A 24,395-nucleotide genomic window follows, 5' to 3' on the forward strand; every position below is an offset into this window, starting at 1 on the left:
TTGTTCAACACCACCTTAGGAAATTGGGAGACTGAACAGGACAAAGTGATGATAATAAGCTATGAAGAAGTGGTGGCAAAGAACTTACAACACAAAGTTACTTAAGATATAAAAAGCATTTAGATAGCTTCTACTTTCTAAACTGACAAGACTAAAAAGAAGCCTGGTCTCAGACCACAAAATGCCCGATTAACCTGTGGAATTCACTGCCACTAAATAAGGCTACGATCTCAGCAGAATTTTAAAAAATAGACATTTATATGGATAACAAGAATATCCAGAGTTAAAATCATGTATTAAAAATGAACAAGAGTTTTGGAAGCTACATAGCAACCCTCAAGCTTCAGGGCACAAGCCAACCTGTAATTGTTGGGGGTTAGGAGGGAATTTTCCCGGGGGCAGTTATCCCATAAATGCCTACTGTAGGATTTCTTGCACCATCCTCTGAATTATCTAGTATTAAGCCACTGTTGGTGGCAGGGGATAAGACTGTAGAGACCACTGGTCAGATATGATATGAAAAGTCCTATGACTGTATGACTGAATAGCCTAGGAGATATCAAAAGATCAGGACCTGTGCATTAAAGGAGATTAACCTACTTTAACGTGCTTCTCAGAAAGTATAAGGATATGCATGTGAGCCCTGTAGAGACCACCTCTAGCCATTTAAAGTATTTATATAGCCCAGATTATCTCAGATTATCTGAGCACCAAGAAAATATATGGCAGAAACCAGCTATTTATAAATAAGGCTATTTGTCGCACCCCAGCAGTTGTGCCCAAGAAACTGAACCTGTGCTAAGTTGGGGAGGGATGGCTCTAAACGAGCATCCTTATAGTGCTCAGTGTTCACTGGGGTGGGTGGTGGGGAGATCAGATGAGCTGTAAACATGCAAAATTCTTTGAAAGTCCTTTGAACCAATTTTTTAAAAAAAGATTGTTTCAACTGAGCTTGTAAACTTTTATTTTAACTTTGGGAAACAGTTTACATATTCCTCTGGTGTAGAAAGATGTCACAACATGCTGGGATGAGTGTGACATTTTCTATACAAGCAGACCCAACACAGATTAATCACACTCCTCCGTAAACAAACATTCCTGCTTAGAAACAAATCTGTTTACACGGAGAAACCTGCGATGGGCTAGAATTTGGATCTCCAGATGCTCAGGCTAGTTGTTCCTGCAACAAGCTGTACCAGCTTCAATAGTCCAGGCAGCTAAGGCTCTGTGGGGCAGGGACCATTTTTTGTTCAAGTGTTTATACAGTGCCTAGAGTGCAATGGGGTCCTGGCCCCTGACTGGGGTTTCTAGGCACTACTGCCGTACAAGTGATAATACACTGGATCAGGAACCTCTGTCACAGCACCATGTTTAGATTTTAGTTCATTATGCTTCCAGATCAAGAAAGGTTTCGAATATGGCTTGCTTACCCGGTACAGAAAGGACAAAACTGTGTTCAAACTACATTTCAGTATGTGCTCTAGCCTAACCCCTTCACCTTGTGCTATCTTTAACACAAAAACAAGACTTCTGAATGCACCTTAATTTCTGTTTTTCAACAGATGTCTCAAAATGGCAGTGGGGTGTGGTGAATAAGATTGGAGTTTGTCGTTTTAGAGACCTGGATTCAGTGATGGAAGTGACCTTGCATAAACTCTCTGCTAACTTACATTAAAAATGGAGGATGGTAGAGGGAAGTTTTCGGCAGCTCTTTCCTGACCGTCTTCTAGTTTGGGGTTCATGGCCTCAGTCAAAATAAGGGTAGCATATTGCATGGAAATGTAAACAGCAATGAGAAGAGTTAAAATGTGAAGTCCTAGTCCCCTCTTTCCCAGCTCAAGTAACTTCCTCCCTAGGCTGTAGAGTTGGGGGAGTTGGTCAGTCAATCACTCTGTTTTCTTTCCTGATGGTGTTTGCATCACGGCAGATTTGTCATCAACATTTTTAACTCACATTATTTTCACTCCATCCATTCATTTTTCATCAGCGCACAATGAAAATTCAAGTCATGCTCAAAATTTGCATTCTGTGTTTTGGTTTTTGTCATTTCAGTGAGATTTTTACAAAATAAAGGTTTAAAGATCCTATTAATCTGAAAACTTCTGACACAACTTTAATCCAGGAGTCTACTCGAGCTGTGCTAATAATGGCTTTTTCAGTTTGCTGGCAAGGCCAAAAAAATTTTAAACTATTTTTACTTTGGGTTGAACTGAAAACAATTTTTTAAATTTAAATTTAAATTTTTTAAAGTATTTTTTGGCAAATAGAAAAGTCAAAAAAAGTCAAGTTAAGTCTAAACTTTCAGGCACTTTGACAGAAGTAAAGAATGATTGGAGGAGGAGGAGGAGGCCCTTCCTTATAATCTTTAGCACCATGGTTACGGTCCTGGGAAACCAGTATTCAGCTCCCCCCTGCTCTTTATGTGAGAAGGAATTTGAACATGGGTCACTGTAGTGAGGTGGACTGGCCTTCCCCAAACAGAGGAAGAGGGTGGCTCCACCCCCTTGTGGGTGAAGCCCTACCCCCTAGCTTCATCCCCCAAAAGCCAAGGGGCGGGGCTGGAAGTATAAAGGTGGGACCCGGAAGCTCAGTAGAGGCCCAGCCACTGGAGGGGACAGGTGGGTCCCCTGAGCATTCGTGCTGGGAGATGTCAGCAGGCCCGCAGAGTGCAGACGACTGGCCCAGACCGCCTGGATTGACCTGACCCCAGGGGAAGCAGACAACAGACCCGGACCGCCTGGACCCCTGGACGACCCGACCCTGCAGGAGACAGATGGCTGGCCAGGACCGCCAGCTGGCCCAACCCCGGCAGAGCTTCTGCTGGCAACGGAGGCCCCTGCTGATCACCTTACCTCACCTTGGAGTGGGAGAGTGCAAGTGGCCCAGGGGTAGTAGACCCCTGTCTGGCTGCAAAGCTGACAGTGAGCGAGTCAGCATGTTGAGGTCAGGATCCCCGCTGACGCGGTGGCAGAGCACTCCGCCACCCTTAGGGGCCAGGGCTGGGGCGCAGTGGAGTGGGAGGGCCTGCGTCCCCCCTGCCACCCAACCAATGAGTAGCAGTCTCCCCCTCCCTCAGGCTAGCTGAAGGAAAGCCTGAGTTAACTGACTTTGTTTGCAGCCCCACCTGAGTGCAGGTTGGAGCTGAGAGGCTTTGTTTACTGCCCTGCTCTGAACCAGAGCCTAGGCTGATTGACTGCAGCTCCACCTGAGTGAAGGCCAGGGGAGGTACTAGGGCTGCAGGGAGGCAGCCAGGGCAAGAAAAGACAGCAGTCCAACCCACTTGCCAGTGATGGGGTGGCCACTTCAGACTGCAGTTTGCCCTTGAGAGAAGGGGGTAGATGACGACTGGGAGTAGCCACTGAGGCAAGGTGGGTATAGGGGGTTGGGGTTCCCCTGGGAGGGGAGACCCAGAGTGTGGGGATGCTGCCATGGGGCAGCACCCCAAGGTAAGGGGCACCGTGGTCCGGGAGGATGTGGGGCCTGAAGTGATGGAGATAGGGGGGCAGGTAAGGGCAGGGGAGGAACCGGCCAGAGGAGGGTGTTGGATCATATTAAAGAAGTTCTGTATTAAAATCACAAATGAGTTTGATTCCCCATAGTTTAAATTCCAGGGTATTACTAATTAAGAGGTCTCTTGGTTTTTGGTACTGTTTCTCTCCCTCTATGTGTGAAACTTGCAAGCTGCTAATTGCGTTAGTACATTCTAAGACAAAGTCTGTTCTCAAAGCAATTTTTTGTAACAACTACTCACACAGAGAGAGACTCAAAGCAATACTCTGTAACAGAAACAGCACCCAGAGACTCCCTGTCCTTTTGTTGTATTCATTTCGCTTTAACAATTGTGATTAAAATAGAAATAGAAGATGTATGTGGATGGATGCTTGGTGTGGATAGTAACTGAATGATCAGGGAGGTGCCAGCCTAAGAATCCAGTGTCCATCGGCTGAGGGAGGTGTCAAGTGGAAATAACCAGAGGAACCCCGGAGGGCAGACTGGAATCCACCCAACATCCTCAAGAATGGGAGAACCAAAGAACAAGATAACATCTGGCAGCACGGATCCGTCAGGAATGTGCCATCTGCCGATTGATTCAGCAACAGCATGATGAAGCAATTCCCATAGACTGGCATAGGAAGAAATTCCTATAAAAATGGACTCTAGAAAGTGAGAACTTTGGGGTCTGATTCTGCAAACCAATGTCCAGGAGCATCAGATGAGCATCTGACAAGGCCCTGCTCCCTCCTCGTGTCCAGGCCACCTGGCCAGTGGCTTGGCATGAACAACTCTAAGACTGGTAACTATGATAACCTTGCAGAACCTGTGTGTGTGTGTGTGTGTATGAATGAATGTGTGAATAAATATGAAATTGAATGGAATGTTATAGCTATAACTAACTGCTTACTATGATTTTTTGTGTATTCACAGTAAATGTGGCATTTTGCCTTTTTCCCTTTAATAAGATCCTGCTGGTTTTTATTTTATTGGTATAACAAGGGCACTCCTGAGCTGGATGAGCTAATTCCCGGATTGACGAGCAGGAGTCGCTGCGGCGGTGAGTGCCCCGCCTGGCTACAGTCACCTACATGGCAAGAGAGTTGGTTAGCCACCGGACTAGGGAGTATTCTGGAGTGGGGCTTTCTCAGTCTCTCCTGTTGAAGCTTTTCCACTTTTTATATATAAATACATAGTCACTGAAGCAGGGTCTTGAACTTAGGGCATTCACCTAGGATTCGGGAAACCAAACTACCAGGCTCGCTCTCTTTCCCCAGTGCCTCCATAAGAGTCACTTGACAGATAATGTGACAGTAGATGGAGCTCAACAGTATTAGCACACTTTCTAGGTTATGTAGGATCAATAAAACTTGTTGCGTACAGCAACTCGCTTCTTGCCATTATAGCTCTTTACAGAAAGCACTTAAAAAGCTAAATATGCCAGCTGTAATACAGCATGGCCAGAGAGCAGCAGGAGAGTGTTAGACGGGAGCCTTATTCCCTGTAGAGGGAAGAAAGTTTGCTATAAATTAATTAGCAGGTGGGCTAAGACCAAGACCCTAAGTAAAGGGATACCTGGTTTGTGCAGAGGGAGCGCAGGAAGCCTCACAAGCTGAAGGGCAGGAGAAGGAAGTAGCCCAGGGGAAGGAACCGCTAATTCTAGTGGTTTACCGCTATCCCTAGGGCCCCCGGGGCTGGGACACGGAGTAGAGGGCAGGCCAAGGTCCCTCCCTCTCCACTCCCCTCCTCTAGGACACTAGTGAGGCAGTTAATACCCCAGTTCAGGGGCAAGAAATGGTGCCCTGAACTCCCTCCCCACCCCCGCAAGAAGAGAAAGCACGTGACCCATCACAGTAGTGCCGGCAATTTGCCACACAGCATAGACATGGCTCAAGACTTAATTGCACTTACCTAGCTATCCTTCCAAGAATCAAAATCGCTATTGTGACAAAGAATTAATATACATGACCTAACTTTTAATACATTTAAAAGCTCAGTTTTCTCATATGCAATATTGGAAACAAAGTATGGTTTTACAAACTTTTGAAATGTGACACACTAGATGTAAGAGGTTTCCACTATACTTTAAAAAAAAAAAAAGTCTGGCAAGTAAATTAATCCTACACATACAAAAATGTCTTTTTCTACTCACAGTACCACAAGTCTTCTCCAAAAGGGGTACAAACACATACACCCAACTGTTGGCCAAATCATTTAACATGAAGCGACTTCCAACATCTATCTTTTAGTTTAAGGAGCTTTTAGTAAAGCCGATGACAAAAATTTCACTGACTGCCCACTTTTGCTGAAATGTATAATAAGCTTAAGCATCATGCTGCACTCTAAATTCAATTGTCTGCCAAGAGTGAAGAAAATTTCTAGACAATCTGTTATTTTACTGGCTGCAGTCAGTAAAGCCTGTTGCACCATCTGCTCTGTGGAAAGTACAAGGTATGCGTTTTACATGGATTCTCAATTAGAGGTGGGCCAGAGTCAAAATTCCTGCTGTGGGGATCGGCTAAAAGAAGTTTCAACAGCAATTCTTGACCTTCTAGCTTCATGGAAAAGCATCCTAGACAAAGTCCTTCCATAACAACGTTATTCTTTTCTATACCCTTGAGAGCGATCTGTCACAACACACCCGGTCAGCAATCTTATCAGAACCAATAAGAACTAAGGGAGCATCGAGCCAAAACTGCCTTCTTATTACTCCAACTAGTTATCAAGTGCTCAGACATTACTGGGGCTATTCCTGTAGGTAAGTAAATAGTTGGATTCTCCAATACTGGTTTGAGGTACGTTAATTTTCTATGGCATCAGGAAGGGAGTTTACACTGCCATTACTTGAGCTGTAAGTGTCCTGGTAGTAAACTGGAGGCTTCAGTCTCAAGGGGTGTTCAGCCAGCTACATTCACCACCGTTAAAGTAACATGAAGTCCATCATAAAAGCTGACAAATACAGAGAAAAAATGCTTGAGACCAGAGGTGTTAATTACATTGAATCATGAGGCATGCAATGGCACACAAGTCATGGTGAAGACACAGAATAGGGCTAGTGTATATTTTCTATCAAAACAGGTTTTTGATGGAAAATAAGGTTTGTAACTAAAGTTTTCACAAAAAGTGGCCATGGAAAATTTTTAATTTTTTGTCAAAGAAATGAACACCCAGAACCAGAAATATTTTTTTCCTGAAATGCCACTGCAGTGCCTCACAGGAGTTGCAGTTCAGTAGCCTCATGCTCCCATTCTTCTCTATGGACCAGGTTCCCAAGCCAGACTTCATCTCCCATAATGCACTGCAGCCGTATGACTTTCCATGATATACCCCTCACCAAGAGGGAGACCATGGTGCATCATGGGAGATGTAGTGTGACCAGGAATCCCAGCCTATAGAGCAGAAGGGGAGCATGAGGCATGGGAACTACACCTCCCATGAGGCACTATTTCAGAATCAAAATACTTTTATTTTTAATTTTTCACCAAAACCTCCAAATTTTCCACTGAGAAAAAAAATCATTTTCTGGCCTACTCTACTCAATACTTACCTCGTTTTATATAATTTCTGAGGCTATGGATCTTTTCCACCTGGGTGGGTGAGATTTCATAGGTTTAAATTTTAGAAAGGCACCCTGGAAATGTCTCTGGATGAAATCCTTAAAGCCTTTCATATTGCTTAGTTGCTAAAGTTGAGGGGCTCAGGACACGCTTGTTTTAATGGAGTGAGAGAGAGCCAAATTTTGGGAGCCTGCAGCCACTGGGGTGTGGACAGAAACAATCAATGAAAAAAAGGTGTTCTGATGTTCTTTAAACCAAAATTCAAAAGGGAGATTTTTATTTTCAATTTCAGATTCAACAACCTGTTGGCTGAAAAAGACCTCTCTGGGTTTTAACCTTCAGTGATGCTCCTGAATTATGATTCACTTTAATCTCCAGTCTAGTGTCTCTCTCTCTCTCTTTTTGTGTTCCCCCTGGAAATGTGAGCTTCCATGTGAAATCCACCAGCCTCTGCATCAATGGAGGGGATGATGTAGCATGGCCTTTCTTCTGCTTTGTTTTCTGCAACCTCCCTACTAATATCACCAGTTATTTCTAATTCTGAAATAAATTCCTTGAAAAATAAAGCATGCAAAACCTCAGAACGGCTGTTAGTCCTTAGAGCAGTGAAGTTGTATCTTTCTTCTGAATTCAGGGGGAGGGGAAACTTTGATTAACTGATGTCTAAGGTTTAAAACCTAGTTGCTAATGAGATGGTGGCAGGTAACTCTGGGGACAAATGATCTCTTCAAGAATTAGAAAAGAAAAAAAAATACTTACTGCTGGAAGGAAAAAAGGTTTTTGCCTTTAGCAGGCAAACGTATAATGGTCATTTTAGGACTACAACTGCTTGTTGCTCCCAAATTTTAAGGGCCAGCTACCTGGAAAGAATGCAGGGAGAGGTTCCTATTGCAGTTTGGCCCCACACTGGGGAGTTCAAAAGTGATTAAGGAATCCCATAGGAAGTAGCTCCTGTCTTGTAGAGGGCCAGGAATCCTGATCTCATGAGTTTTACAGAGCCTGCTGTATTCAAATTAGTTATGTCTATTTGTTTTCCTTTTCATTCTATAACAAGTCTAGATGCTTTTGCACATCCACTGCATCCTGTGCTTAAAGCGTACAATCAGTGCATCACAGTAACTCCACCCTTCCCTCGGCCCTTCTTTCCACAGGCCTCCTGCCAGCCAGTGCCAGGATTAAAGAATTTTGGGACCCTATGCACAATGGAAATTGGGCACATCTTCCCTGCCCCCGGAAGGATGGGAGACATTAAGGTCCTGCCCCCACAGGGTGGGAGCCCCTGAGGTGTTGGAGAATGAACCTGCCTAGCTGCAAACACGCACAGGCTCCTGTCCCGTGGGTGGGGCCTGGTTCCCTGCTCCAGCCTGTGGGCTTTGCCACACGAGGCAGACGGAGCCCTCCTCTGCCCCTCACCCCCTACAATGCCCTGCCCCTTTCCTGGCCCACAAGGCCCTGCTGCCATAAGATGGGGGCCTTGTGCAAGTGCACTGAGTGCATATTGGGTAACTGGCCCTGCTGCCAACATTCCTGTCCTCAGAGATTCTCTTCCCAGTAGGGCTCTTCTCTTCTGCTGTCTGCTAGACAGTATATCTGCTTGAGAGACAGTACAATCTAAAGGAATAACGATGGGAGTGAGGCTTAGGACCCTGTCAATACTGCTCAAGTCTTTGCTGGTGGCTCACTGTGTAGCTACTTACAAGTCACTTCTCTACTTCAGTGTACCCATCTTTAAAATGAGGACAATATAACAAGCTGATAACACCCTGAATTCACCCTGAATTGTTTAGCATTCACCCTACTAGCAGCATCTTGGATCACCTGTTGAATATTTAATAGAACTGTGCAATATTTTTTCTGTCTTCTAAAATTATTTGATTCACTCAGAGCCATTGGCTCCTTAGAAATACTTGCCAGTCTTCAATCCATCATAATTCAATTTATATGCCTACTTATATGGTGTAATGAAAACAGAATAGATTAGAATTCTAGTAGCACACCCAATTCTCCCCTCGGGGAATACTTAATTTCTAGGATTTAAAAATTACAGGAGAGTTACATTTGTATATTTAATTATATGGCAAGGCAAATTATTCCATGACATGTCCATATTGGGGCATTACTTAAAATGTCATGATAGATTTGCCAGTAAATACAGAACAAACAGGCTTATTTTTCTTTTATTGACTGATAATCATAAGAGAAAAAAGAGAGCAAGTCTGTCACTGGTTGTGCCAGGCACAAATAACATCTTAGAATAATAATAAATAACTCTCTTTTCCCCAGTTCCATGCTGATGGAATATGTGCTTTAGCACGGTCACTCTGTATTTACTAATCAATGACAAATCTATAACTGTGTCCCATACATAAGTAGTGCACTTGTACATATTTCTATAGAAAATTATGGAGTGGGTGGCTGTCTAATGGATTACCAAAATTCTAAAGTATGCTTTACGAATCAGACATAGGCTTTTTATAATTAAACATATGCTTATTCAAGACATCACGCACATTATGAATTGGCTTAAAGTGTGAAAGACATTAAAATATTCATTTTTCAGTCTCTATTTTAAAGTTACTGATTCAACTACATTAGTTGTCATCCTTTTGAAAACATACATCAAAAATAAAAATAAAAGATTACTCATTACAAAAGGGCTTACGAGAACTTGAGGTGGAAAGGAGAGCATAGTCCATCCAACTATTCAAGAGCTAGATAGGTATCTGGCATAAATCGATCCATTGTCCTCAAAAGAGCTGTATTTATTTACACTAGCTGAGGATCTGACCACAAGATTTTAAATGCTATGAGATGAAATCTAAATATTTGCTTTCCCACAGCCCTACCTTCCGTTCCATTACATTATTTACTGGAACTTCCCCTTTACGAAAAGAGCACAAGATGTTCCAAAATCAGGACCATCTCCAATTTTCAAGACAGAGAATGATTTTCATTCATTTCAGAGTAATACATTTGAAGAGCTTTTATGTGATCAGCTGTGGGAATTGCACTCTTGATCTGGTGATGGAGGGGGCATGGTTAATGGACAGACATGTTTTGGAGAAAGGAAAAGGGAAAGTTTGAAGGTGTGCTTTCTGGAGAAAGGGATTGTGAGCCAGCACTTATGGATCATATTCTTGGCTCTGCACTAACTTGCTAACCTTTCTGTGCTTCATTTTCTCCATCTGTAAAATAGGGATGTTAAAAGTAGGAAAGGGTCTGTAAAAAGTAGGAAAGGTTTATTTGTGTGATATGGACTACTGCCTAGCTAGGAATTGGACTGAGATCACCAACTCATTTCACATAGACAACAAGGAGGCCGGTGGCACCTTAAAGACTAACAGATTTATTTAAGCATAAGCTTTCATGGGTAGAAAACCCACTTCTTCAGATGCATGGAGTGAAAATTACAGATGTAGGCATTATTATACTGACACATGAAGAGAAGGGAGTTACCTCACAAGTGGAGAACCAGTGTTGACAGGGCCAGTTCAATCAGGGTGGATGTAGTCCACTCCCAATAATTGATAATGAGGTGTTAATTCCAGGAGAGGGAAAGTTGCTTTTGTAGTGAGCCAGCCACTCCCAGTCCCCATTCAAGCCAAAATTAATGGTGTTAACTTTGCAAATGAATTTTAATTCTGCAGTTTCTCTTTGAAGTCTGTTTCTGAAGTTTTTTTGTTCAAGTATGGCTACTTTTAAATCTGTTATTGAGTAACCGAGGAGAGTGAAGTGTTCTCCTACTGGCTTCTGTATGTTACCATTCATGAGGTCTGATTTGTGTCCATTTATTCTTTTACGTAGAAACTGTCCGGTCTCGCCAATGTACATGGCAGAGGGGCACTGCTGAGACATGATGACATATATCACATTGGTAGATGTGCTGGTGAATGAGCCTCTGAGAGCGTGGCTGATGTGATTAGGCCCTATGATGGTGTCCCCTGAATAGATATGTGGACACAGTTGGCAACGGGCTTTATTGCAAGGATAGGTTCCTGGGTTACTGGTTCTGTTCTGTGGTTGCTGGTGAGTATTTGCTTCAGGTTGGGGGGCTGTCTGTAAGCGAGGACTGGCCTGCCTCCCAAGGTCTGTGAGAGTGAGGGATTGTTTTCCAGGATAGGTTGTAGATCGTTGATGATGTGCTGGAGAGGTTTTAGCTGGGGGCTGTATGTGATTGCCAGTGGTGTTATTTTTCTTGTTGGGCCTGTCCTGTAATAGGTGACTTCTGGGTACCTGTCTCACTCTGTCAATCTCTTTCCTCACTTCCCCAGGTGGGTATTGTAGTTTTAAGAATGCTGGATAACGATCTTGTAGGTGTTTGTCTCTGTCTGAGGGATTGGAGCCAATTCTGTTGTATCTTAGAGCTTGGCTGTAGACAATGGATCGTATGATGTGTCCTGGATGAAAGCTGGAGGCATGTAGGTAAGTATAGCTGTCAGTAGGTTTCCGGTATTGGGTGGTGTTTATGTGACCATAGGCCACTAAAAATACATCATCTAGTAATGACTTCCAGTCACTAACAACATGGGCTGGATTCTAACCAATTACCTAACGGCAAAAGGCTGTGCCTATACCATAGTACCAGTCCCCAGAGTCATTAAATCCCTCTGTGATGGACATTCTATTTCTGTATCCTCAGTAATCTAGCGGTGTTCTAATCTTCATGTAATGTTCCGGTAAACGTATCAGTGAATAAAGAACACAAACTTTTAAGGTCTTCCCCTTCATTAGATGTTTGGAGCCCATCAGGAGAATAAAACAAGATATCTACAGAGATTCATACATGAGATAACCCTAAGAATGTATGTCAGATATGAATCTTTTGGAATAGCTGATTTAATTAACTTTTGCTATTGAAGCAGGGTGCTCTTTTTTGGTAACTTGTTGGCGCCAGACATTGGATTTTCCTTTGTAAAATGTATCTTGATAATTAGCATAAATGCAAATGGCATTATGATGTTCATAGCGGTTTGTGGAACTCTCTCCTTCAGTAGCTTTGCATAATTATAATTTTTCAAAGCCAAATATACATGAAATGCAAATTTAAAATAACTTTAAGGTCAAATGAAGCTGAAGAAAGCCGCAAAGGGCATAGGACTTAAACACCAGGGTGGCAGTTAAAGGAGAGGAATGTGGCTTTTGCAGCCACAGTTACATTAGGGTGGGGATTGCGTGGGTGCATACCTTAGTGGCAGCTGCTGGAGGTATTGTACAGAATAGGTATCCTGTATAGTCCCAATACAGTTTGTGTGCCCCACAAGAGCAAACTCAGAAGTGGCAGCTACAAAAAGGTTTCAGTATAAACTCCCGTCAGTGCTGGACTCTGAGTGTTACTGGGATAGAATGAGCCACACCCCAACCCACCCTCCCATGCACCCTTGTAAGGGGGAAGGTGGAGTCATGTTAGCCTCTCCCCTTGCACTTAGATAGTGCAAAGACTAGTATTCAGGCTGGCCATAAGTAGGTGCACAAGAGTTGCAGGGAGAAGAGGGCTGCAGCAGGCCACAATGTTGTGTTAGATTAAAGGGCAAATAAGGGGGCTCTTTCATGGTTTTTTAGGAGGTATGGAGGACCGGGGAAATCCACAATACTGTACAGTGGATGGCCTGTATAGTCTCACCAATGTAAATGTATTTTAAGAGGCAAGCAGGTTTTTTCAAACAGTTCATGCCTTGTCAAGTTTCATACCGCTAGCCATTTTTTAAAATTATTAATCTCATCATCCTGCCTGAAAATGTAGTACAGGAGTTATTAGACTATGGGCTTCAAGCCCCCTTGGAATCTATCCATGGACTTCAACTCCATCATGGTGCTGCAGCAACCTCAGTGCAAGTACAGGTGCGAAGTTCTAAAAATGACTTCCAGCTCCCTCGCTGATAAAAGGGTGAGGTGTTGAAGCAGGGGCTGAGGTAGCACATTGACAAGTCTTTACAGCATTTGGGGGCCTTAGACGAAGCAAGGGGTGGATTCTGTTTCTGTGGCAAAATTCACAGCCAAGGAACAGCAGAAAACACTGGCCCCTGAATACGCACGTGCACACACATTTATATTATAGATAGCACAAGTTATATAACTGCAACTTTGCAAGCATACACACTTTTCAAAGCATATTAATACAACAAGTGTCATACAGGGTGTGCGCATGTGCAAAGTGGCAAACACATAGCTAGGGACTGAAAATTAAACCCAGCATACACTAGCAAGAAAATCTAGCTCTTGGTTTCACTCTTCATGTTTCTTTGGTCTTGTATTTGGAATACAAGCAGTACAAAACCTGCAATGTAGTCTTCATATCTCTGTTCACTATATCTGTGGATACACAAGAAAGAAACAAGCCTTCACATGTTAAAACACTGAAGATAATCTTTCACTTTCCCCAAATTACAATCTAACTACATTTCCTGTTTTGGTTCTTGATTTAAAGTTTTTAGATTTTCTTGATAACTGTATTTTTTGTGATTCTATTATAATGTGAATAGTAGCAGACATTGCCTTAACTCTTCATTTCCTGGCTTTGTAGTGTTTGCACTTTATTCTGTGGTGTGTACTTCCTGCTTTTTGAAGGTTGCAGTTTTCAGCTGCTAACTTCCATATTCTGAAAGTGCACAAGGTACTGCTAAGCAACCTCAACTCATGTTTGACAAGGGTTTTTGCTAGTTAATACATCAACTTGTATGCAAACTACTACTTCTTCCAAACGATGAGAGACATAGAGGGCTTGCTGCTCCTCTTCAAGTAATGTAAATGTATGGCTTTGTACTGAACATAGACCAGCAGTAGGACCACTAGGCCAGATCTTCAGCTGGTGTAAACAGTGTAGTTCCATTAAACACCAACACTCATCAGCTGAGGATCTGGCCTATGTAGCTGTACATAAATGATACACAGATGCTGGAGTTTATATTTCCCACATTAATCAACATTAGACATTATTTGAGGCAATCCTCCACATTTAGAGAAATGGATGTCCAATGCTTTTAACCCACTCAAAGAAAAGGTATACCCAGAGGCTTTCACAGATTTAGCTTTCACAGTTTAACTAGACTGGTTCACTGAACTTCAAGTTCCAAGTATAGGGCATAAAGGCTCCAATTTTTCACTGCATGCTCACAAATCACTCACATTGACATTAATGACAGCTACCCATGAGTAAAGCTGGTTGGAAAAAAACATCGAAAATGTTAACGAAAAAAATTAAACAAATTTTCATAATTCCCACACCTTCCATTTTTTGATTGTCTCTACCCAATGACGTAGGTACAGATAGATGACCATTCCATGTGCTCATATGTACACATACCCCAATCTTGTTCATGAGCGGACTACCCAACTGGGAAAAGATGCCATTTTTAACACTTGAATCGCTTTCTGGGGAACATGGTAAAATGCCCATCACTTAACATCTTTAAATAAAGACTTGAGGTCTCTCTAAAAATATATGCTGTAGTTCAGCAACACATTATTGGGCTTGATTGAGGAATGATTGGGTGAAATTGAATGGTCTATGTTATTTAGGAGCTTGGACTAGAGGATCATAATGGTCACTTCTGTCTCTAAAAATCTACTAATACATTCACATCCTGATTTTGGCAACGAGGTCCCACAGACAACACACTTACTCCTAATTGGTAATTTCAGCAACTACAGATGTATCTTACATAATTTCATTCTTGCTTTAAATGGTGTTAACTTACCAAACAGTGGGTATTGTAACAATAGAACTTTTTTTTTAGTGTAGACTAGATTGTTAAAATATGGGATATATACAGGAGATGTGAAGCAAAGGAAATGTTATGAAATATGTGGTTGTCATGTTGGAGAAGATTCTCTAGCTGAGTATCTTAGCTTTTCATGAACCAGAGCAAGAATCATTCTCTTCCAGAACAATTACTATGTTATGACTCACCTTCAGCATTGACAGGAAAATCTAGAAGACCTCCATCTGTCAGCAAAGCCACTGCAAGGTTAACATTGTGAAGCTGTTGATCAGACGAGATCAATGAAACAAAGTGAACTCAGGCCAAATATAGATAGTGCATGCTTTATTTCTTTGGTAGTTGAAATGGGAGTTAGCATTGCTGTACCAACATTTTTTTCATACTCTCTTTAGTTCTGGTGAAAAGCTTATAATCAATCACTTCTATCAATTACCAAATCAGAAAAATAGAAACCAAATTTCCTTTAAAAATTACATGAGAAGGGATGCAGAAAGATCAATTCATTTAAAAGTTTTCTGAAAATCTTGCATTAATGAGAGCCCCAAAAATTAAAAGTTTGATAAAAACACAGGGAAATGTTTAACAAATTAAATTTGCAGAAAGTATTCTATTTTTCATTTAAAATCCTAAAGGTTTGAAATTTTCTGAGCAGCTGTAAATACAAACATTAGGATAATGTTTTAACATACAAAGGTCTACTGATGATATCATCATGGATATCGCACTTGAGATATTAAGGACACTTCTAGGAATCAAGTATTTTTCAAGCTCTTGATTTTTATTTATTTACAGTTACATTCCAGATCCCATTCACCTCTTGATTTTAACAATCTAAAGTCAAGTTGTCTATTTACGTTCTGTCACAAGACTATTCCTTTAATGAAGTAAGAACAAAAACAAAAATTTAAATTGCTTCCTTAACCATTCTACTGCTCCTGATCAGCTTATCCTCCAGGAGGTACTGTGTACAGTGCTGGCATGCTGTGCTTTTTAACCTCCCCATGTTACGCACTTATGTCCAACCATGCATAAGCTGAGCAAGAGCTTATTGCTCTTTTATTTTGAACTAAAGTGATACCTTTATGTTCCACCTGGTTTTGTGATTTACAGATAACAATGACAGAGTTTGAAACTAGGTTTAGATTCTTCTTCAAATCCATGGCAGACAAGGAAAACAAGAGGATTATACAGAGCTACTAACTTCACCTGGGGATGAATAAAATGATTGTTTAATGAAGTCACCGAGTGAGGAGGATCAGATGTTTCCCTCAGCAAGTTTATGAGACTTCCACATAAAAGTAGAATGCTGATCTTTTATATAAATCTTAAGACACAGTACTGATACTTACTACTGATAGGCAAAATGGTTTGGATAAAGGGAGCACATTCATCTTTCTGCACTTCCAGATGGAACCAGAAGCACTGTAATACTGTTCAGCATTTCCAGCCTGATAGGAAGTTGGAAATATGAGAAGTCTTGGATAAAAGTCTACTCTAGTGGTTATAGACTCTTCTGCCCCATGCCACTAGCTTGTCTTCCTCTCCATCTCTGACATGTCCTCTTTCCAGCCTGAACACAGAAGCGAGTTCATGTGCATGAAGTGCAAGCTGGTGGCTGTGCTGGAAGAAAAGATTCTTGGATTGGAGGAGAGATACTACTGAGAATCAGAGAAGGTGAAGAGGAAATACTGTTACCCCAGGTTCAAGGAAGAAGGGACCTGGCCACCAAGGAAATCAGAGAAGAAGCCTGGCAGTTCATAACCACCAGAGGCATACGGTCACGGTCAAGCTTGCTTGCAAAAAGTTCTCCAACTGTCCAAGGAAGACAGATAATTCTTGTTGGAGATTCATACTCAGAAGAATCAAAAGAAATTCTGCAAGGCACAGGCAGACAATAGGACAGTGTGCGGATTTCCTAAAGCCAAGAAATGAGACACCACTCTAAGACTGGATAGGCTTCTGAAGTCGACAGGCATCACCATTGGTGATGATGCCTATTGGAACTAATGACACTGTATTGTGGGATATTTTGCAGATAGTAGATGACTTCAGGGAACTTGGAAGTATTCTGAAGAAGAATGTCCAAGTGATCTCTGAGATCCTTCCTGTCCCACGAGTGAAAGACGACAAAAGGCAGAAGATTCTGGAAGTGAATTGTTGGCTAAGTAAGTGATATAGTGTTTTGGGTTTATGGAACATTGATCCACTTTCTATGGGGAGAGGGGATTATATAGTCTGCATGGCCTCCATCTCAGTAGTAGGGGAACCAATCACTTTGGGGACAGGCTGGCTAGAATAGTCAGGAGAAAGCTAAACTAATAAGGTAAAAAGAGGGAAGATATGAGCACTCAGCACAAAATTGAGATGTTGAAAACAAAATTAATCAAGGAACCAAAGGACACGAAGAGAAGAAATTATTGAATTGCCTATACACTATGTTAGGAGCCTGAGTAATAAACAAGAGGAACTGGAATTGCTCATTTATGAGCATAAATTTGGTCTAGTTAGCATTACTGAAACATGGTGAGATGATTCTCACATTTGGAATGTTAAAATCAATGGTTATAACCTATTTAGGAAGGATCAAGTAGGGAAAAGGGGAGGGAGAGTGGCACTCTTTGTCAACAGTGGAATTACCTGTTTCCAAATCACCAATAACTTAGAAGAAAATGATCTTCAATGCTTACAGATCAATGTCCTAACAGATAAAACACACAGATGGAGTACCAGATGGTGTCTGCTATAGACCACCAAATCAGTGTTAGGAACAGGATAACCACCTCCTTTGCACTTATCTATAATGTGAAGGAAAATAAGCTGCATGATCATGAGGGACTTCAATCTGCATGACATATGCTGGAGATCTCATGCTGCCAGTACCAAAACATCCCTGGAATTTCTAAACATTATAGATGACAATGTCCTAACAAAAAAGTGTTGCAGCCTACATAGGAGAATTCTTTATTAGACTTTCTCCTAACAGATGAAGAGGAACTGATCACAGAACTAAAAATTAATGGTAGCTTAGGTACAAGTGATCATGATTTGCAAGCAGAATAAAGTCCAGACCATTAATATGTACACCTGGTTCTTTAATGGGGCCAATTTCACAAAGCTGAAAACAATTATGACCCAAATCAGCTAGAAGGAAGAATTTAATCAGAAAAATGTGAATGATAATTGGGAATCATTTACGAAAATCTTACTAGATGCCCCAAAAGCCACAATCAAGGAACAAGCCTGTGCTGGTTAAAAAAAATGACCTGGTTTAGAGGAGAAGTAGGCAGCTATAAAAAGTAAGAGTGAGTGTGAGTGTAAAAACAAATGGCATAATGGGGAAGGTGATAGTAATGAATACAAATCAGAAGTTGGGAATTGTAGAAAAATTATAAGAGAAGCAAAGGGACAGAGGAAAATCTATGGCCAGCAGAGTTAAGGACAATAAGAAGGAATTTTAAAAATATTTTAGAAACAAAAGAATTCTAACAATAGTATTGAGCCATTGCTAGATGGAACTGGTAGAATTATCAATAACAATGCAGAAAAGGCAGACATGGTCAATAAATAATTCTAGTCTATATTGGGGGGGGTGGAGACAGATGATATAGTCTCTTCATATGGTGAAGATAACACTCTTTCCATTCCACTAGTTACTCTGGAGGATGTTAAACAGAAGCTACTAACGTTAGACATTTTATATTAGGAGATCCAAATAACTTCCATCCAAGGATTTTAAAAGAACTGGCTGAGTAGTTTGCTGGACCATTAATGTTGATTTTCAATAAGTCTTGGAGCACTGGGGAAGTTTTCAGAAAACTGGAAGAAAGCTAATGTTGTGCCAAATTTTAAAAAGGATAAACAGAATGACCCAGGCAATTATAGGCCTGACATCAATCTCAGTCAATATAATGAAACCGCTGATATAGGAATCAATTAATAAAGAATTAAAGGAGGGTAAAGTAAGTGATGCAAATCAACATGGGTTTATGGAAAATAGATTAAATCAAACTAACTTGATATCTTTTTTAGCTGAGTTTACAAGTTGGGTTGTTAAAGGTAATCGTGTTGACATAGTATACTTTGACTTCTTTAGGGCATTTGACTTGGTACTGCGTGACATAGTGATTAAAAAACTAGAATGACATAAAATTAACATGGCACACATTAAATGGTTTAAAAACTGGCTAACCAAATAGGTCTCAAAATGTAACTGTAAATGAGGAATCATCATTGATGGATGTGTTTCCAGTGGGCCCCACATGGATTGGTTCACTATTTAACATTTTTATCAATAACCTGGAAGAAACCAGAAAAACATCATTGATGAAGTTTGCAGATGACACAAGATTGGGGGAGTGGTAAATATTGAAGCGGACGGGTCACTGATTCAGAAAAAACTGGATCGCTTGGTAAACTGATCACAAGGAAACAATATATGTTTAATACTGCTAAATGTAAATGTATACATCTAGGAGGAAAGAATATAGGCCATGCTTATATGATGTGGGACTCTATCCTGGGAAGCAGTGGCTCTGAAAGATTTGAGATCATAGCTGATAATCAGCTGAATATGAGCCCTCAGTGTGACACTGTGTCCAAAAGAGCTAATGTGATCCTTGGATGCATAAACAGAGGAATCTCAAGTAGAGCAGAGAGGTTGTTTTACCTCTGTATTTGGCACTAGTGTGACCATTGCTGGAATACTGTGTCCAATTCTGGTGCACACAATTTAAGAAGGATGCTAATAAATTGGAGAGGGTTGAATGACTAAAGGATTAGAAAATCTGTCTCATAGTGATAGACTCAAAGAACTCAGTGTATTTAGCTCAACAAAGAGAAGGTTAAGGGAGACTTGATTACAGTCTATAGGTACCTACATGAGGAACAAATTATTTAATAATGGACTCCTAAATCTAGCAGAGAAAGGTATAACCCAATTCAATGGCTGGAAGTTGAAGCTAGACAAATTCAGACTGAAAATAAGACATAAATGTTTAACAGTGAGGGTAATTAACCATTAGAACAATTTACCAAAGGTCATGGTGGATTCTCGATCACTGACAATCTTTAAATCAAGATTGGATATTTTTTCTAAAACAGTGGTTTTCAACCTTTTTTATTTCCAGAGACCTAAAAAATTTTGAATGGAGGTGCAGACCCCTTTGGAAATCTTAGACATAGTCTGCAGAATCCCAGGGGTCTGTGGACCACAGATTGAAAAGCATTGTTCTAAAATATATACTCTGGGAATTATTTGGGAGAAGTTCTATGGCCTGTGTTATACAGGAGGTCAGACTAGATGATCACTGTGGTCTCTTCTGGCCGTGGAATCTATGAACCTCCCCCCATCCCAATTCCTGCTCTCCTCTCCCCTCCTCCTGCTCATCCTCTGGTCCCTAAATCCCTCCCCTTCCTAATCCCTCTGCATTCCCACTAGAGTGACCAGACATCCCAATATTGGGGACTTTGGCTTATATACTCAGCCATACCCCCCAACCCCTGAGAAAAAAAAAAGTGTTACAATTTTTCACATTTACTATCTGGTCACCCTCATTCCCACTGTGGCTTCTTCCTCCTTTTCCTCCACGCTACCTAGGCCCAGCAACTGGGAACACTGAGAGAACAAGAGACAGTCTCCCTGCTCTCAGTTCCAGTGCCCAAGTCCACAATGGCCCCAGCCCACAATGGCCCACAACTACTGAAGAAGCAACTGAAGAGAAAGTCTTGTGCAGCCTTGCAGCTCAGGGCTTGGAGCATGCTTGGTTGCTCTGAGGGGATGGTACACGTGCAGTCCTGTCACACAGAGGAGCAATGAGAGGATGGAGCGTGCTCAGTGAAGACAGAATCTTCAGGGAATTTAGCTGCCACACTCAAACAACACTCTATACTGACCATGTGCCAACTGAGAGGCTTACAAATTGACCAAATTTGGGCAGTTTTTCACAGGGATGGCAAAAATCCTCACAAAAACCACCTCCTGCTTCAAAGAATGGAGGAGCTAGAACTTCTCAGCAAATGGGTTGTGAAAATGTTTTTAGTATGGGCAAAACAACAAAGTTCCCCCTAACCTTGTTCTCAGAAATAGGTGAACTGTTTTAGTTGGAAAAAAAAAATTCAGCCTGAGGCAGGTACCTTGCCTGGAAAAGTATAGCCCAAATAGTTGAAGTTTGGCAAAGTTATGATCAACTGAGAACAAGGTCTTATAATGGGATTTATGGGAAGTATCAAGGCAACCTTAACTATAGGTGAGCCTTCCAGTTCCACCTATAATAAAGGAAAGGGGGGAAGGGATAGTGCCATCCTCTGACATCAAAGGGAGGGTGGTGAAGCAAGAGATTAGAGAGTGCACCACCCATTGTTGCCACAGGATGAGCAGGAGGATAACTCCAACCACTGATGCCCTGCTGAGGAGATCTCTAAGAGGTAAAGGATAGTTCCATCCTATGTTGAGCAGGGTTCTGCCGCCACCACATTTGGTTTCTTTTCAGTTTACATACATTCTAGATATATCCTAATATCGATTTTCCTTTATTTTTCAGTGTTTTCCCCCCTCACTAGAATTCACTCCAATTTCCTCTGCCCAAGATACACAGACTGTATTTACTGGTTTTGAACTATCAGCTTTCAACTTGAGTAAAAGACAATACACAATAATGATCCTGAAGGTATGGCTGGTTGTCACCACCTTTTATAACAGGAATGTCATGTTTTAAATCTCAAAGGAGTTCTGCAGTGAAGGTTACAGTGTCATGTTCTACTGTACCAATTAATGTCTAAAATGTGGGGGAGTTAGAGTACATAAGGGATTTGGGGGAAGTGTTTTAAATTGAAATAAAGTCTCTGAACTACAGTAGTTAGATTTTTATATCACTCAGGGTGTAAGACAGGGAAAAAAATTAGTAAACAATGCTTTGACCAAAAGCAGTACCTGGGATTAACTTTGCTAAAATGAAAATTCTTGACATATTCAGTATCACAGCAGAGTGCTTCACACTCTCAGTGGATTCCTCTCTGAAGGCAGTGTCCAATGGGTAGAGGCTAGGACTGGGAGTCAGTAGTTCTGGATTCTAATACCAACTCTGCCACTGTCTTACTCTGCAATTTACCTCCAAAAAATGGAGATATCTACATTCCTCACAAAAAAGATGTTTAGGCATCATTAACTAACAGGGCTGGTCAAAAGAATGGGGATTCTTTTCTACAAAACTCTTTGAACAAACCAAAAACATGTTTGTTTTGTTCAAACTTCTTCATGGGTTTTACTGATTTTTTTCCTTCTAAAGTGATTTGAAATTAAAATGTTTTGTTTCCAATTTAATGGAATCAGAGCAAAAGAAATAGTGGAGAAAGAAAAGGGAGAGGGTGATTGAAGATGGAAAACTTTCATTTTGATTCAATTCAAATTTATTTTTTCCCCAAATCTAATTATCAGAGTTTTAAAACAGGGTCAGTATTTGACAGGCTGTATGTACTAGGGCTCTCAGCTTTGCTAACAGAGGTCAGGTGAATTGATGTTAGCAACAGCAGGAAACTTTTAGAAAAGTTACCTTGCCTACGTGGGGCCTTAGCAGTGGTTCCATCAAGTTATGGTTGAGGTACATTTGTGGGACAATGTGAGGGAATCTCTGTGGCCCCTACACTTGCTGTGTCACCCGTGTGGCTAAATGGAAGAAGCTGTTGGTCTAATATTGCATTCGCATTCCAACCCATACAACACAGAGATGTTTATTTAAAGCACTATGAATTCAGTGCATTGGTCTGGTTAACAAATGCAAATAATGATCACTTTCATTTTGTAGGATCATGGTAGATTTCAGTATAGCCTTGGGGACAGGGACTTGTTTTTTTAAAAAATTAATTATAACATGCTTAGAACACTCTTGTGTGTTGTCTAAAGCTGCTATCCTGCAAACTCTTGATCATATGATTAACTTTACACATTGTCAGTAGTGTCTGTGATTTCAGTGGGGCTAATCATGTGCATAAAGTACAGGTAAGGTGTTTGCAGGATCCGGGCTTAAGTAAATAAATAATAACCTACCATTTCCGTAGCACAGTTTGGGTTCAGGAAGAACTCCCTTAAATTCAGGAAATAGCCCCCAAGTTGTCCAATTAACAAAAGCAAGATAACTCCATCTGCAAACTATAAGAAGAATCACCTGAGTATTATTTATTAAATTGGCTTTTACCAAAGCCAGGGAAAAAAAGATTCAAAGAGTTTTACTCAGAGAGATAAATGTTCTTCTATGGAAAGAAGAATTGAGAATATACAGTATAAATTATACAAACTGGTGACTTATTTCTTTGACCCCAATTTATACACACAATGTCATTTCTATCTATATAAGGCTCATAAATTCCTATTAGTGTAGCAGGAATGTAACACTGTGTGGAGGATAGCAATACAAATGTCCCATATTTGAAATGTCCCATGTTTGAACAGATTTCAAACAAAAATAAATACGCATCACTACATAAAAGGAAATTTCATCTAGGATTCCTGATAGCAGTCCCTTCAAAAGCTCCATTCTTGGTAATTAACACTGCAGTCTCCAGCCATACAATGCAAGCCAGTGGAATTATTATTGCGTCAAAGGTTTTAATGGTTGCAGTGAAGTGTCAGCTGTAGGCTAGATTTCCCCCACCCTTTCATGTGCATGCCAAGAAGGAAAAAAGCACAAGGAACTTCCGCATCCCAATCTGCTTCCACTTGTTCACCCTACTCAGAGGCATGGGAGAATCACAATTCCTGTACTCTCGCTAGCATAAGAACGGTTTCCCTCCCACTTATGTGCCCCAAGAGGTGCCAGTTGCACCAACGGGAGGTGGGAGGAGACAGAGTTATAGCACCTCACCTCCTCACTGGAGTGAGCAGGCTGCACCCATCCTCACAGATGGTGCAGTGTGAACTCTCCCCTGTGCTCTGTGAGGGATGTGTCTGATGAGTGCAAACCCTGTTGGAACTCCTCCAGAGGTGGTGGCTCCACGTTGTTCCCAGCGCAGGGCTGTGCCTCTGGAACAATCATGCCCTATAAATAAGGCTACGATTTTGTCACAGAGGTTGCGGAACTCACAGGATCTGTGACTTCCGAAGACCTCCATGACTTCAGCCCTGGCGGCTAGGAGCTGCAGGGTCTTGCTGCCTTCCACAGCAGCAGGGAGCGGTGAGGCCCCCAACTGCCAGTCACCATGGGCATGGGGGGTACCCCACAGCTTCCGGCCACCGTGGGCAGGGGGATCCCCGCAGCTCCCTGCCAACCGTGGCGGGGCAGGAGGACCCCCACAGCTCCACATAGCGGTGGTACAGGAAGATTCCCGCAGCTCCCCACCGCTGGGGCTCTGAGCCCCCACAGGTGGTGGGGTCCCCGGAACTCCCAGCCACCCCGCAGTTGCCCAGCTCCTTCCCATTTTATCATGGATATTTTTAGTGAAAGTCACAGACAGGTCACAGCTTCCGTGAACTTTTCTTTATTGCCCATGACCTGTCCGTGACTTTTACTAAAAATTCCCATGACAAAAATCTTAGCCTTACCTATAAATTATGACCTAGATTTTCACAAGTGTCCAGTGATTTTGGGTGACCACCTTCAGGCACTTTAAAGGGGGCTGATTTTCAGAGGGCTGGAGG

General features: G+C 41.7%; 1 protein-coding gene across 1 annotated transcript in view; it reads right to left on the reverse strand.

Annotated features, from left to right (window-relative positions):
- Positions 1–11,583: 11,583 nt before the first annotated feature.
- Positions 11,584–24,395, reverse strand: part of PARVG (parvin gamma) — a 33,174-nt gene continuing 20,362 nt past the window's right edge. Inside the window, exons 11-13 of the mRNA XM_073316502.1 lie at positions 22,809–22,910; positions 14,956–15,028; positions 11,584–13,358 (exon numbers count right to left, since the gene is read on the reverse strand). Coding sequence (XP_073172603.1) covers positions 13,279–13,358; positions 14,956–15,028; positions 22,809–22,910 — 255 coding nt within the window. The 3' untranslated portion in view covers positions 11,584–13,278. The remainder of the gene's footprint in view (positions 13,359–14,955; positions 15,029–22,808; positions 22,911–24,395) is intronic.

This window comes from Lepidochelys kempii, chromosome 1 (assembly GCF_965140265.1).
Source record: "Lepidochelys kempii isolate rLepKem1 chromosome 1, rLepKem1.hap2, whole genome shotgun sequence".
In the NCBI taxonomy this organism is placed as follows: domain Eukaryota; kingdom Metazoa; phylum Chordata; order Testudines; family Cheloniidae; genus Lepidochelys; species Lepidochelys kempii.